The sequence below is a fragment of the Pantherophis guttatus genome, chromosome 3 (genome assembly GCF_059756535.1).
Source record: "Pantherophis guttatus breed Tessera chromosome 3, ASM5975653v1, whole genome shotgun sequence".
Lineage (NCBI taxonomy): Eukaryota > Metazoa > Chordata > Lepidosauria > Squamata > Colubridae > Pantherophis > Pantherophis guttatus.
The window spans coordinates 187816263-187831862 of NC_142065.1; the positions used below are offsets into that span (position 1 = coordinate 187816263).

The 15600-nt window shown below is 36.9% G+C and overlaps 2 protein-coding genes across 8 annotated transcripts in view; both read right to left on the bottom strand.

Moving 5' to 3' along the window:
* The window catches only part of RAD54B (RAD54 homolog B), a 42600-nt gene extending 27266 nt beyond the window's left edge, over positions 1–15334 (bottom strand). For 2 of the 7 annotated variants that reach the window (XM_034422445.3, XM_087891355.1), the window contains exons 1-3: positions 14926–15334; positions 13401–13534; positions 12119–12290 (exon numbers count right to left, since the gene is read on the bottom strand). In XM_034422445.3, the coding sequence (XP_034278336.2) occupies positions 12119–12290; positions 13401–13526 (298 nt within the window). In that variant the 5' untranslated portion in view covers positions 13527–13534; positions 14926–15334. Of the gene's footprint in view, positions 1–12118; positions 12291–13400; positions 13535–14600 lie in introns of all 7 variants that reach the window. The other 5 variants (XM_034422446.3, XM_087891356.1, XM_087891358.1 and 2 more) reach the window with 4 other exon arrangements.
* Positions 574–6778, bottom strand: FSBP (fibrinogen silencer binding protein). The gene is made up of 2 exons (XM_034422448.3): positions 6124–6778; positions 574–1710 (listed from the first exon to the last, which is right to left on the bottom strand). The coding sequence occupies exons 1-2, from the start codon at positions 6492–6494 to the stop codon at positions 1182–1184; spliced, it is 900 nt and encodes a 299-aa protein (XP_034278339.1). The 5' UTR covers positions 6495–6778; the 3' UTR covers positions 574–1181.
* Positions 15335–15600: the final 266 nt, after the last annotated feature.

Genomic DNA, 15600 nt, shown 5'->3' on the forward strand with positions numbered 1-15600 from the left:
TGTGCAACAAAATGGAAAAGGTGGAGTTCTGGATGAATCAATTACAGACTTTAAAAAAATTAATGGAATACTCTATTCTATCCGTGGAGCGTCATTGTAGATGCAGATAGATAGATAGATAGATAGATAGATAGATAGATAGATAGATAGATAGATACAGACACACACACACACATTCCGATGATCCCTAAATGTTGCATTGTTACACATTTGGATAAGGACCAATACATACATACATACATACATACATACATACATACATATATATATATATATATAATTTCTCAATAGGTATTGTGTGTACTAATTCCACATTACATCAGCTGATCACCCAAGCAAAATGACAATAATCTTTATCCTTTTTAAGACATGTTATGATAACCCACAGCTCCCTCCATAATTCAGATGGATTATGCACTGGTAGCTATGTACAGAAATCAGGTATAAACCAACCCTGAAAATGCTGAGCGCTGTCTAGATATAAAAAGATTTAATACAACATTCCTTTACTTGCCCTTCTAGACTGCCATGATTCTTAACTGGATTGTAGAATGTTTAATAAAAACAAGAAGAAAGTGTCAAAGGTATTATTTTTATTCTGAACTGTTTACTGATTTCAGAATTATAACACTCTAAAATATTGTAGAATCATATTTCAACAGTTCAGCTCAACATGAAAGTGCACACTACTGTAGATATTTCTATCCATGCTTTTCCTGATAACATAAGGCCATACTAAAATACTAGTTACCACTGTCTTATAAAATAAGGAAAAATGAGCAGTCTTTTTCTCCACTTTGCATATATTTATTTACCCACAAATAAATATTTTAAACAGGTACTTAAGAATTGTTCCCAGAAAAAAAATAAAAAATAAAAAATTAAACAGAATTTTTACAATAGTTTCATAAATCAACAATGGCTTTTACTAACAGATCACATGATTTCAAAAAGGATTATTTTTTAAGTCTTAGATGAGATTTTCCTTGAGATCTGAACATTTGGGAAAACCAGTGAAAACTGTCTTTTGATTTCTTGCAAACATAAATGAAATCCAAAATTTTTTAAAAAAAAACAAATTCTTTTATCGTTCCACTTCCAATCCATCCAAATAAAGTAACTGATCTTTTCTAATCAAACACAGAATAAGCACGGTTTTATGCAGCAGAATTGCTTTACATTCAAAGACTGTTGAATTCAGGAAGATCACGACGTAATCGTATTGCCTTTAATTTTTCTACTTTAATTTTTGCTCTCAAAAGCTCTTCTTCCAGCTGCTGTCTCCTTTTCAACCCATCCCTTTTTTCTTGGATATAGAGCCCAATTTTCCTTTGATTTTCCAAAATTATGTGATGTTCTTCTTTTAGCATTTGTAACATTTGTGGATCATACCCTCCACATGCTGGCCTAAATCGTTCACCACTTTCGAGCCTAAAAAACTCATCTCGCCTGGGGATAGGCGATGGAGATAGCATTCTTATATCCACAGAAGACAGGGAAGTTGATGGAGATCTCTCCATGACATGGACCATATGTTGCTGATCTCTTTGTTCCAAGTTATCCTGTGCTTGCAATTCAAGTATTAGTGAAGGTGGTGGCTTAACATCCTCTTCTTCTGGATCCAGTTCCAGCGTGATGGCAGCAGAATGGGGCTCCAACACTAGCTGAGGAGAACTTGTAGTAGCAACTGTTTCTTTTACCAGGGTAGCACTAAAACAGAATAATATTTTAGGCATTAGAGAACAGAGTCTTCTCTAGCCACAAAAGATTGTGAACACAAAATAGCATTAACTGACATTACTGGGTCCATAAAAGCTAAATAGGCAAACATGGTGATTGAGTAAAAGACTACTTGGAAAGTCCAGGACTTTAGGCTAGACTGGGCAACTGAAAACTTTTCACAAGAAGGCAATGGCAAATACTACTGTAACTTACATTTTTACTAAGAAAACTACATACAGGTGTCTATATAATTACCAAGAATCAAGCTCAAATCAAGGGAGATGAATTTTTTAAATCAACCTCTGACCTATTTGTACTTTGATAAAAGGAGAATCATCACAACTGTTTATGTGCATATATGCTGCCAGGAAAGATAATAGAAAAAGAGAGAGAGTAATATCATGGAGCAATTACATCTTGAATACTTCTTGTTTGTATAATTCTCTTCTCAAGGTGGCTTTCTGCCCTGAGTATTCTTTGTCCTGAAAACATGGACAAGAAGTCTATGCCTTTTCGGAAGCTGCAGAATTACAGCTCCTAGCAGGCAGAGGTAACATGGCCCATAGTGAATCATGCTGCAAGTTGTAGTTCAGCAAGTTCTGGAGGGCCATGGGTTATTTCCCTCTGTCTTAAAGTATTTATTTCCATATCTGCACTGCACATGTCCTCCAAAATTGCTTACTAGTCAGAAGGACCTTGAATATCATTAACCAGAGGTCCACATAGGTTACTATTATTTGGACTCGTTCCAATCTTCCCTCCTCTCAGTGCTGTGACCGCTGCAGAGGATTCCAGGGAATGTCAGGGACAGTTGCTCACCTGGAACTGGACTGACAAGAGCACTTAGAAAGCTGAGAAGCTTTCAAGTATCTTCCAATCTAGCAGTAAGTCAGTGAATGACCTTGCTCTTCCCAGAAGATGATGGAAGGGAAGGAGACAGGAAAATCATCCTCTCACCATATAGTGCAGGGGTGTCAAACTCGATTTCATTGAGGGCAGCATCCTCTTTGCGCAACCTGATGTGGCCCTCAAATTATGTTCTTGCTTGCAGGGTTGTCTCGGGGGGAGGGCGGCAGAGTGGCCGTGGCCAGGGGGCGTGACCGTCTCCTTAGCCATGGGCAGCTCAACGTCACTCATGTCGGGAGCACCTGTGGTGACCCTAGTGCTCTGCCAGCTAAAACTGGCTCCCGAGCTCCGTTTTCAGCTGCCACGGCCTCCTGCAAACCTCTGCCTGAGAAAGTGGAGCTTGGGAGGGCCACACAGAGCCCTCCCAAGCTCCGTTTTCACTGGCAGAAGCACTGCGGGCTGGTCCTTCACTGTTTCCAGGGCAGTCCCATGGGCCAGATCTAAGTACCCCATGGGCCGGTTCCAGCCCCAAGCCTTGAGTTTGACACCCCTGATATAGTAGCTTAAGAAACATTAAAGATAGCAGCAGTGAAAAACTGAATACACTGGAATGGGTGGCATTATATTTCCAGTCCATTTCCTTCCTGTTTCATGGAATTACTCTTCATTGAAGACAAAATAAGAATATAAAGTTTTCCAGGAAATTAACATATCTATTTTAAGTGGAAAACACTAGGAAGAAAAAAAATTAAAATGCCTTTAAAAACACTTTTGGTCACTGGTAAATTTGAGAAGAATTATACATTCAGCCCTTAAGCCATAGCTGTTCATGCACCAATTTTTTTGAAATAAAAGCAATTTTGGTATAACATAATTTAATCCACGTCTGCTTATTATTTACCAGCTCCGAAGGATCTTCCTGTTTTCACTACAAAGTATAGATTTATCTAAAGATGTAGTGAGAACCTCATTGTTGGACGAAAGATTTCCTGGACAAAAACTAAGAAGACATATATTTTCACTTCCTGTCATTGCTGCTCCACTCAAAAGTCCTCCCTTTGAAATATTTGTTTTAAATAAATTATTGAATAATTGATTATTCACAATCTTCTATTATTATTGCATGGCAGTCGTAGTTGTTCCTTCAGCTAGATCATATATAGCAAGTATATTTGATTCCTCTACAGAAAGGTTACTCTAAAATTCCTAACACTAAAGTAAGGAATATTGGTCAACATCATTTTCTTGGAAGCAAGCTACAATCATTTTATCAGAATTTGCATGTATAAGTGCACATCGGGACATTCAAAATGAAAAAATCCAAGCAGAGGTTTCTGATCACAGCAAATCAGCAGCTGTGAGCAATGGAGCATTAGTCATATGACCTTGTGTAGCATACAACCCACAGAGAAAAACTGGAGTTGCATCTAATTAAGGATGAAAACAGCTGATATCCAATTGAACCGCTAATACTCATCAATAAACATTGCCAAGCAAAGTAAAATATCTTGGATTTTAAAAAGTGCAACTTCCATACAATTTTCAACTGGGAAAATGGTATGTTCCCTTTTTTACTTGCATGGCGAGTTCCTGACCCATTAATTTTAGCAGTTGTATTTTTCATAAATAAATATGGTATCTGGCAATGCACAAATTACAGCTGCAAAGAACCATAGCCATGGGAAGGTAAAGAGATAAAACCAAAGTGGCTGAGAAGGCAAAAGCTTTGTGGCTAGCTATGTCTGTAGTTCTCTCTTAAACAAAAATCTTTCGCATTTTCCCCTTATTTTAAAGATCTACATGGAGGGATAAAAGATAAATTCATTTTACTGAAATTTATCCTCACAAAACATATTTAGAATCATGATATTCATTTTTAATGGTTAATATTCCAGATAAATTATTCTGTAACACTAAACTACTGCAATAATCATCTATATTGCATTTCAAAAGAATGTTTAAGCAATTGATCATTGTGGATTTTTTTTTTTTTTTTGTAAAATTAATATTAGATGCTACACAACATCTAAGCAAGATTACTAAACAAGAATGGTACTCTAGCCATTAGTACTCAAGCTCAAATCTGTTACCAAGATACTACCTACTCTACTGGTTCACTAAGTAACATCTTTCAATCGAAGTGATGTTTGGCCCAATCAATTTTAAACATATCAGCCTGAATAATCATTATATGAAAATCTCATATCTCAAGAATACTACCGCTTTTGGGGTTTTTTTTAGATATTGTACCCATTGAACTTAATACACTTTTGTTTATAAATGCCGGACTGCAAAACACCATTTTTGAAGGAGTATTAGGTATGTTTGCCATCCTAAGTTAGATAAAAAAGCTGGGATAAAAATGAAATAAAAATAATAATGTGATTATGTCATATATTATATCATGTAAGCATAGCTGGTACAAAATTCTTACATGAAAAGAACCTGTTATTGACATATCTTTATTTGACGTGCGTCTTCCGTGGAAGCAATTTAGAGCACAGTACTGTTTAGTGTAACCGGAGGCAGGGCAGTAAAGGGAGGCAGGGAAAATCAAAGGCTGACTAGCGTGCCCATACATGCCAGTCTCTCCAGACATTCCATTTAAGATTATTATATTTGTTTACCACAATAAATGATATAAATTTAAATAGGAGCAATAGGAGCCAGGAAAAGAGATCTTGCTTTTCCTTAAGGTTCTTTTTTAAAAAAATATCCAAAGGTCCAGGACAGACATGGGAAGCTTGCAGCAGAGAAAAGAGTAAAATCAAAGGCCCTGCAAGAAAGGTCAAAAGCATTGCCTGTTCTATGTCTGGCTCAAATCTAGACACGCTTCAATTCGATTAAGCACAAAAGAGCCTGCCCTAAAAATAAAAGGTTTTGTGCAGCTGCAGCATCCTTATCTGCCTGAACCTGAGCCTTGTAAACCTGGGCACATTCTTTTCCTAAGTTTAATTACAACTTTATCTTTATTCTGCCTTCACAAGGCTAAAAATGGTTTTGAAATCCACTTTGTATTTTTAAAAGGCAGAGTAAAATCGGCAGGTAAAATCGTCTAAAAAGTCCAAGTGCAGTTTAAAATGTATTCTGCTCTGGGGGAGATTAACATAATCCTTGTCTGGGCACACGCAGGAGTGAGCTCCTTTGTTCTCCAACTCGACTTTATGTAGATTTTATCCAAAACAGGCAACAGCTTCCGTATGCAGGCAGATGACTGCAGTACCATACTACCTTAAATGTAGAACAGCCCTTCGCTTGGTCAATGTTTGAATGCTATGCCTATTAAAAGGGGAGGGGTAAAAGTTGGAGCTCCTATTTCACTTGGATTTTTTCTTAACCCTCACTTGCCAGGGGTCTGACAATAAGATCCTTGAAATACAGCTGCAAGCTAAACTGCCCAATCGACCCCTGTTTTTGCAAATTCGAAAGGCTGCTTTGAAAAGCCGACTTGGATTGCAGCATTCTTAGTTTTTCTAAGCTTAAAGCATTTAGCTCAAACAAGGGCTGGAAGATGCTCAAGTTGGCCAACCAAGCCCAGCATAAAAGGCAACTTACCATGGCAGATTATTCCTCTCTCTCAAACACACAGTGGAAATCTGAGGGATCATTTCCACAACTTTCTTAGTCGGTTCAGAGATGTAGCTTTTGTAGTCACAAAGGGTCTCCTTTTGCTGTAAGAGTTCTTGCTTGGCATATTCCTTGAGCCTTTTGTATAGTGTGCGCAGGCCCTGGGCAGTGCGAGGAGGGCGGTCAACTCCAATGGCATTGTAGTTATCAGCTATGATGTCCCAGCATTTGTTTTTTTCCACTATGACTGAATGTTTGTTGGTGTGTTCCTCGAGAATATTAACGTATGGCTTGACAAGTTTCAGCAAATCAAGCTTTTCAGACAAAGTGAAATTCGAGGATCTGGCCTTCCCAACCATCGTCCTCTCCAGCCTGAAGAATAAGCAGTTCCTGAAACCACCACACAGATCCTAGCTCTGCTCAGCTCTTTTTCACAAACAGAAGAAAGATCAGGCTTAACTAGGCTTGTCTCATTTAGGCCCACGCCTACAGGGGAGGGTTTATTAAAATTCCTTCAGCTTAAGCTGACGCAGGTTCGTGAAATCTGGTTAAGCCAAGCCTGACCTACATAAGGCTTCAGACTGAAGGAGAAGAGAAGAGGGGGGTAGTGCGCACGCACAGATACTTTTGTGCCAAAAAAACCCTACATTTAAACAGGATTGAAAATATAAAGGTTTAAAGATTAGCACGTTACTCTGCCAAATATTACCCAATTCATCCTGAGTTTACGAGCTTACACACATACATCTCTTTTGCTGATAGAAAAAAAAAGGAACTGCATAGAAGACTGGATTTATTCATGCTTAAGAAAAGGACAACTTTTTTTATGGGGAAAGGGAGGCATTTATTGGTTATTAAGCTGTACCACCTCTGCAAAAAGGAGAAAGGAAAACCAACAACAAGCAAGACGACTTGATTTTGAGGAGGCGTGTGTAGAGAGATCCCTAACAGAGCCCCCAGATCACGGTTCTGTTCCCCAGCGGCTCTTCTCTCAGGCTCCATTTGCATAATGCTAGTCCTGCTGTCAATCAGGAATTGCAGATTGCCTAGCTAGTTAGGTTTCACTCAGGGTCGGGCTTCGCAGCAAAGCTAAGCTTCCCCAGCACTTTGCAGTGTGGCTTTGGCTTTATGCACGCACACACTTTTTAAAGAGGCAGATACTCCACAGAACAGAGACAGGAATAAGTGGAAAACAGGGTCCCCGCCTTACAGCTGCAGTTGTAAATGTGAAACTCATTACAGTCAACCACCACATGGCAGGGAACACACATTTCCAGAGGTGCATCTTAAGGACAATCTTCAGTCAAGATTCTGGTTGTCCTTCTAATGACCTTCAAATGAGCTAGGCTAAAAAAAGAGCCATCCTATCCAAGCAGGAAGGAGCTAGGATTGATGCAAGTTGCTGCAGACATGAAGGATGCTAGCTTGGGAAACACTGCCATAATACTCTCGTGATAAGAAATTCAATCATTCTGTCAATTTACCAGCTTGTAATATAAGAGCAGGTGTTAAGAATTTGTCAATTTTTTTATGACATAACCGTCACTGATCACAGTTCTACTTTATGTATGGAGCACAGTCCTGAGGAGTATTATGCTTACACATCACTTCAAACTATTTTTGTAACCCTTCAGGAATATAGGAATCAAATTAAACCTCAGGTCCATCTTTACTTTTATCTCCAAATCACAAAATATTCCCTGCTTCTCAGGGAAGTTATATAAAGATAGGAACAGGGCACTCTGATGGCCTTAGAAACAGGCGATCACTCTAGGTCATTAAAGTCATTACCTCCTGGCTTACTCTATTTAATTGGTTGTTGTAACAAACAGACAAAAGTTATTCCTTTCTATAAGAAAAGCATTCACTAGGATCCCACAACGTAAGTCATGGTTTGTTTAATCATAGTTTACCAAGTCATGGCTGGCTTGATTCAGCTAAAGTAATCAATATTTTATAATATATATTATATTACAATATTCAAATATTTATAATATTTTATATTTTTTATTTTCAAGTTCCTGATCAAATTACTACATTCACACAACTTACAATATTGTGTGAAAACCAAATAAGTTATGTTATAGCTTAATTGAGGTAGAACATAAAATCTTCCTGTGTATAATGGAATACAATTACCGGTAAATTGCCTGCCTCTTCTCAGAGTTTCTTTTTAAGACTTCATGATCAAACACAAGTCCCATGGCAATTAACATGAAATAACATTTTTTCCCATAACAGATCTGAGAAACGGTCCTCGAAAAGTCAGAAATCTGCTCACTGAAAGATATATTATCCAAATATAGGTTTTAGAATTATTTTCTTACCGATCGATATTTTTTTTTCCTTGTTATTTTTTTTTTTTAATTTAAGGACTATACATAGAAAGTATTTCTTGGAATGCTCTAGCTTGAATCAAGGTCTAAAAATCTCTAACCCACCACAACTTTAGATATAGTTTTATTTATATCAAGGGTGAATAATCTATCTATACAGAGATTTAAAAAAACATTAATAGCCAGTCATTTTTATGGAAACATCTTCCCTTCATTTTATCTTTATGAATGTTATTTCTTTTTTATAAGGAGTATTATTTTTACTTAAATTCAGGCAAATGAAAGCAGAATCTTAAAAGACAGTGAAACATAATTCTGAAAATGTGAACAAAAAATTAATATATAACTACAACTCCAGCTGTAAAGGTGAGCAGCCCATTTTCCACTTATTCATGTCCTGGTTCTGTTGAGCATGTGCTTCTTTAAAAATATTAGAAAACTATTTTATTCACTTATTATTATTCATGGGTAGCAGTTAGACATATATTTACATTTTACTAGAGTCCACTATCATCTTGCATAACGCAGCATTTATCAGCAACTCTTTAAAGCTGCTATACCTTCTCCTAGAAACATGCGGCTGCCTTTTACAACTGCAGCATAAGTCTAGAAAAATATGCAATCATTTTAGAGAACTATAATCAAATTATATATTCATGCAGTGCATTAACGTATTTCTGAAATATAATTAAAAACATTGAATGTAAAGTTCAAATCCATCTTATCCAATGACATCAATCTATTACAGACTAAGACAAAGCCTGAGGATCAAATGAGAAAAAGCAAAGGGATGAAATTTAAACTGTTGAGCTCCTTAGAAAAAAAGTAGAACATAATTGTACCAAATAAAACCTGGACCAATTTATATCGTCATCTTATGTCACTGATGTATTGAAATTATATTATATCATATCACATCATAATGCAAATCCTAACCTGTTTTGAAGAAAGGTAAAATATGGAATAATGTGGAATAAATGTCATCTGAATGACAATAAACAAAGTATGTCTGTTAGGATATTCAAATTCTTACAATTTTGATTATTGAAGTACCTTTTATACTGTATTTGAAGGGCAAACTCTACATTATGGTAATTATTGTTAGCTCCAACCATTTATGTTATTATTATTGTTGTTTGTTGTTGTTGTTTTAGCTTTCTAAGATAAGATTAAGTAATGTTTATCAGAATGAAATAAGTTGAATTCAATGTAAGATTTCATAGGTAAGACTCTTGCCATCAAAAAAGTGATTGACAAATACTGACATTTAAAGAAGACAAGATCACAGAAGCAAATTTGAAATTCAGCAGATGAACACAACTCAAAGCTTGGTGGATATCACTTCATAAACAAAGAACTAAGCTGTTGAAAACATGTCTCCAAGAGCACCTGTAAGATGTGGAAACACAGCCAGATTCACTGGATTAGTATATCTGCTCATTGTTTCAAGCTCCATGGCTGCATTGGTGATAAGTCCAACGAACAGAAATATTAAAACAAAGGAAATCAGCAAAATTATCTCACCAACCAAATGTCTCCTTTAAAGGACAACTTCTCAAAAGCAATTTTTACAGCAAACAGAGAAGATAGAACAATTCTAAATAGACAATGCAAACAGCAAGCCTGGAAGAATCCATTTTATATTTAGGAAAAAGCGCCAATGCTATCACAATACAAAGTAGAACATATTTTCTACTTAAAATAATCTTATTATTTTTTCAATTGATGTATCTTTTCCTCCTCCAAAATAATGGTCTTAGAAGTTTTGCTTCTTGTCTATAAAACACTGCAATATAGTGTTTCCCAAATCTAACAATTTATCCTAGCTGTGCAGCCTCTAATGCATACATAAAACCCTGTAGATCAAATGCTTGAATAATCCTTTAATGGTATGAAGAACTGGAATGTATGAAATGTTTTACAATTCAGACAACGCAAAGCACATCCATTCATAAGTAAATCTGATTGTTTTTAATCAAGTGAAATCCCTTCAGTGTAGAACCCCAATTAGGCGTTACTTAACTAAGGATATTCACCACGAATACTTCAATTAAGGCTCACCAACATCACACAGACATTGTCAACTACTTGCAGGCAATCACAAATTCAGTATGATCATTGGCAGACGTAATGTATATTTCCATACCGTATGTCTTTAGGCTTTTATAGATAACGTGGAAGTAATGCTTCCTGAAAAGGGATGGAGGTTGTTACCCAGAACATTCAATTGTCAAGTCTTTTAGATCCTGAATATCTGAGCAGGGCTTAAGTGACTGAAGGCTTGCAGCCTTCAGCAAACTAAATGCCTGAGTTTGAAAAGTAGCTCATTTTATATTTCTAATAAATAAATCCAACACAGGAGAAATCTGAGTTGCAGTCTAATGATAAAAAGATATTCCTGGAAGAATTCTATGAAACAAAATTAATACTAAGGAGGAAACATCCACTTGGGGCACTTGAAAAGTATTTTAAAAGTGAATGAATCTTGACACATAATTAGCTGCAGGTTGTTCCAGCTTTATAGCTAGCTTCCAGGTTTATATAGTTACTTTTCCAGGATGTTGCTAGGCTGCCCACAGTCTTAGCTGAACTAAGAAAACATTAGAAAGGGCTAGCTGAAGGATTTCCTTGTTCCCTTCCTTATTGCATCATGATGATAGGCCAACAATCAAATGGAGGCTGCAATTGAATAATTAGCTATATCAGTGACTTGGATTCTGAGTCATAATCTTTTTTTGCAATGAGAAATACTATCTCTTGGTCATAATATGAATTGTGCATTCTTTATTACAGCATTTTTTTTGACCCATTATATATAAAGAATACAGATATTCTTTTTCCTGCCTTTCTTTGTAGACTATTTTTTTCTTTTGACAATAAGGCAATCATGTCCTCTATACTAACGGCCCCAAACCTTTTGGGTTTTTCTGCAGACCAGAGGGGGCGTGATTTTGCATCCCGTGGATGGGGCTGCGCTTGTTTGTGCAGACCAGTTGCTGGCATGCTGAGGACCAGGGCCAATCCACAGACCGGGGGTTGGGACCCCTGCTCTATACTTATTTTCTTATCTTTTCAATAAGCCAGATGCACAAAAGCACTCGTTTTTTTCCTTTCCCTAAATGGCCAAGATCTTGCACATAAAGTGGGAGGGGGGGAAATGGATGGCTTTGCAAAGAGGAAGCATTCTGTCCACCTCGTGATGGCACTTGAGGCCAGAACATTTTGCTGATGCTTTTAATACAAAAATTGCATATATCACAATAACAATACTCCAACAGTTCTTACCACCCCCCAAATTACTGATATCTCTATTAACCCATGTTCTGTTTCAGTAGCAACCATTCTTGTTTCCACAACAAATTTGGAGGCATCTGGTACTTGCAGTAAGAAAATATTGATATATACAACCCCACATACTGTATATATAATTTTATCCCACAGTCCTGCGGATATTTTAGACAGCAACTATTTGTTTGTATATAAGTATAGCACAAGTAAACTTACCTTATTCTGAAGAGTGAAAACTTTGCCATCACAACCCTGAGATACACCTGTCCTGAAGCCAATGTTGCTCAGTTTCTACAGCTTTCCTTCAGAAGATATTTCAAAAGCTATTCTGCTTTACATTAAAGCATGCATATTCCTACCTATTGTTCTGCACAGCGATTTCATTCCAGATTTCAAATGCCCAATCACCGTATTCTTGTTTTCAGAAGGCAATTCTTCTTCTTTAGATTTTACAGTTACAGAAGAATGAAAACCAGAAGTAGTAGAACAAATGTTTACAGAAGTTGAGCTACACAATTGTCTCTCGCACACCTATAAAACAGAATATATATCTATTGTGGAATATTCATGCAACAACTTCAAAATAAAAATGTGCCTCTCCTGCCTGATGACTCTGAAATATTAAAGCCATGTCCTTTAAGAGTACATCCTCAAAGGGAAGAGAACCTCATATGAAGACACGCCAATTTAAATAAATATAGGAAGATCTCTGGAAAGAGTTCTTGATACTTATCAGATGAACAGCAAATCCAAATTAACAGATCTCATTTGCAGTTCCTCAGATGGCTCAGTTGTGATATCATGAATTAGTTCAACAAACAAAAAGGAAGAGACTCTCTTGAGCTGAAGACAGTTCCCTGTGACACATAAACTAATACATGCAGGTTTTTGGTAGCAATATGGAATGTGACACAAGAAACAAGATCTAAAATTCTATTCAGGTGTCTAATTTCAATAATGATCAATTTACAGCTGGGAAATCTGGACAAAATCACTAGTTTATGATTTATTACTCCCTAAGTGCTTCCCTTTTTTGTATATTTCCCGTTTTATTTACACACACACCTAAAAAAATCATTACGTGAGAAGTCTTCACAGAAAAAAAATTTAGACGTTATGCCTCCAACTTCTGGACAGCAACTGATATCAAAGGGAATGAAGCTAGGACCCATTTTTATAGTCTTCCACAATGCATCCTGATTAAATAGAGAAACAGAATGCCTGAGAAATGTGTAAGAATGCAAATGAATTTATGATTGAGGAAATACCATAGGATTGGGTAATTTGTATATCTTCCCTTTGAAATAGCATATGAACTAAATTGGTTTTTGCTAAGTAATAAGCTAATTCTTTTTTGTTGAAGACCATATTGGAGTTTTGTTGCCTAAGCTCCACATACAAAGGCAAATTTCTGCTAGATCAGGATATTTCGGAGATGGCTAACTGTGGTGATTAAGCAATATGTGTAAACTACAATCTCCAAACCAAACAAAATGTTGTATAATAAAAAGATACGCATGCTCCTGATATCTAATATTCAGTGTGGAGAAACTTTTTGTATGAAAGAGAATTGGAGTTTTTATGAGTTGTTCACATTAGTAATGTTAATGTCTTTGTGGTCTTCTCCTCTTTTAATATTACCTTATCTGTTTTAATTTCTGGATCTACATATTCAGATGTTTTCTGCAGGATTTTTCCTGGAGGTATGAATCTTGGCTTTTTGGCTGAATGCCCCAAAAGTTGACTTGGAGCTGCTGATCGTCTCATCTTTAGCTCTGTTGATTTGAAAAAAAGAGCAAGCAGGAAGTGTGAAGCAAATTCAGTCTTTGAAAGCCTATTGTAAGAACCCAAATACCACATACAATCCAGGAACCTAGTTTAGAAACCAGTGGCAGCATTCCTGACATAGCACCGTTCATGTTCTACCTATGTCACTAAGAGTAGAAAGTTCACCACTTCCTGAAACAGATTCTTTACACAATCAAATACACCTCTCATTAAGCTCTTTCTACTAAGGGTAACCAAGTGTAGACAAATCTCGTTATATAACAACAGGAGTCTAACTACATTATATCTAGACATTAAAGTAAAAAGCTGAGGAATTACAAAATATCACTCCCCTTACTCCTTCTCCAGTGACTATATTTCTGAGGTAAGTGTTGAGGAAGAAAGGACTTTTTCTCAGATCCTTTAAGAATTCCAAGGAAATCATGCGAGGAGCCAGGTTGATGTGGCTTATTTTTTTTCATCATATGGTTTGGTTTCTGCACTCTATTTATGTTACTTATTGCCAATTTCATTACACTCATTACTGTTAACCATTCTTGAGATGTGCATCCTGCACATGCTGCAATAAAATGTGCATTACAATAAAATGTGAGTCTTATAGCGGCACCATTAACCTGGCATTTAATTGAAAAAAGTTCGGTCCAATATGCTTTCTCAACAATGCTGTTTTTTAACAATAATATGCCTTTGGGTGCCAGCATAATGATGATTATGCCGGCAGAGCAACATTTTCCAATGGCCACTCTCTGCTTTTTGTAAGACTCTGTCCAATAAAAATATCCAATGACCTCATTCTTATAAGATTTTATTATTTTTAATGTTATGAAATATGAAACTGCCTTAATAAGGTTCAAGATTTTATTTATTTATTGGTTCGAATTATATGCCACCCTTCTCCAGAAACTCAGGGCAGCTTACAATGTGTTAAGCAATAGCCTTCATACTTTTGTATATACATACTTAGTAGGGCATTCACACACACACCCCAATAAGCTGACTTTTTGTACAAAGTCAGCTTATTGCCCCCACAATCCGGGTCCTCATTTTACCTACCTCGAAAAGATGGAAGGCTGAGTCAACCTTGAGCCTGGTGAGATTTGAATTTACAGTAATTGCAGGCAGCTGGTGCTACTTAACAGCACTTTAGTCTGTTGCGCCACCAAGGCTCTGTACAGATCAAAGAACCAAGGGCTTCTGAGAACATGCAGACTGCTTTTCAAACGGAGTTTCAAAAATGCAAATAGGAAAAAGGAATCCAAACTGATACCGTACTACGCACAGAGTATCCCATATCGCATGCCCGAGGACGGACCTATAGTAGCTCCTTATCCCTAACGATGCCCGCTTCCTACCACACACAAAGCAAAGCCAGACTTACATAGCAGTTTAATCGTCCCGCCATATAGCTTACGCCTTTCCTTTCCACAACTACGTTCAACAGCGCATGCGTACACAGCATACGTCGCCGTTCTATATTTCTTTCTCGCCGGCCGTTTCTCGGCCTATTACGCATGCGCACAAACTCAGCCGGTTATTTGCCGGCCTAGCACAATTCCACCACTAGAGCAAGGGAATCTGTACTGCGCATGCTCTGCTACTGCCTTTTATCTTGCCCATGCTTTTTCTGTCAATTATTGAGCACACTGTTAGAACAATGTCTCTGTTTACTCCTTATTTATTTTTATAGAAATTGCTTCAGCTCTGTGTGTGTGTGTGTGTGTGTGTGTGTGAGAGAGAGAGAGAGAGAGAGAGAGAGAGAGAGGTTTATCATTTACATAAAAAATATAGAGCTATGCATTTGAAGAGAGCATTAAGGAAGGAAACTTCTTGGTATCTTTTTCTTATTCATTCTCTTGAATGGATTTCAAAGCACGTCTAACATCAGCCTTCAGCAAGTCCTTTCAGAATGAAATTTTAATTACAAGTCTTTTCTCTGTTTTGAGACCCGCGTCCGGGTATCCATAAAACTTAAAATTGAATGAATTTAGGCTGCTCATCGAGTCTTAGCCCAACCTACCTCACAGGCTGGTTGCTATAAGAACAAAATGAAGGA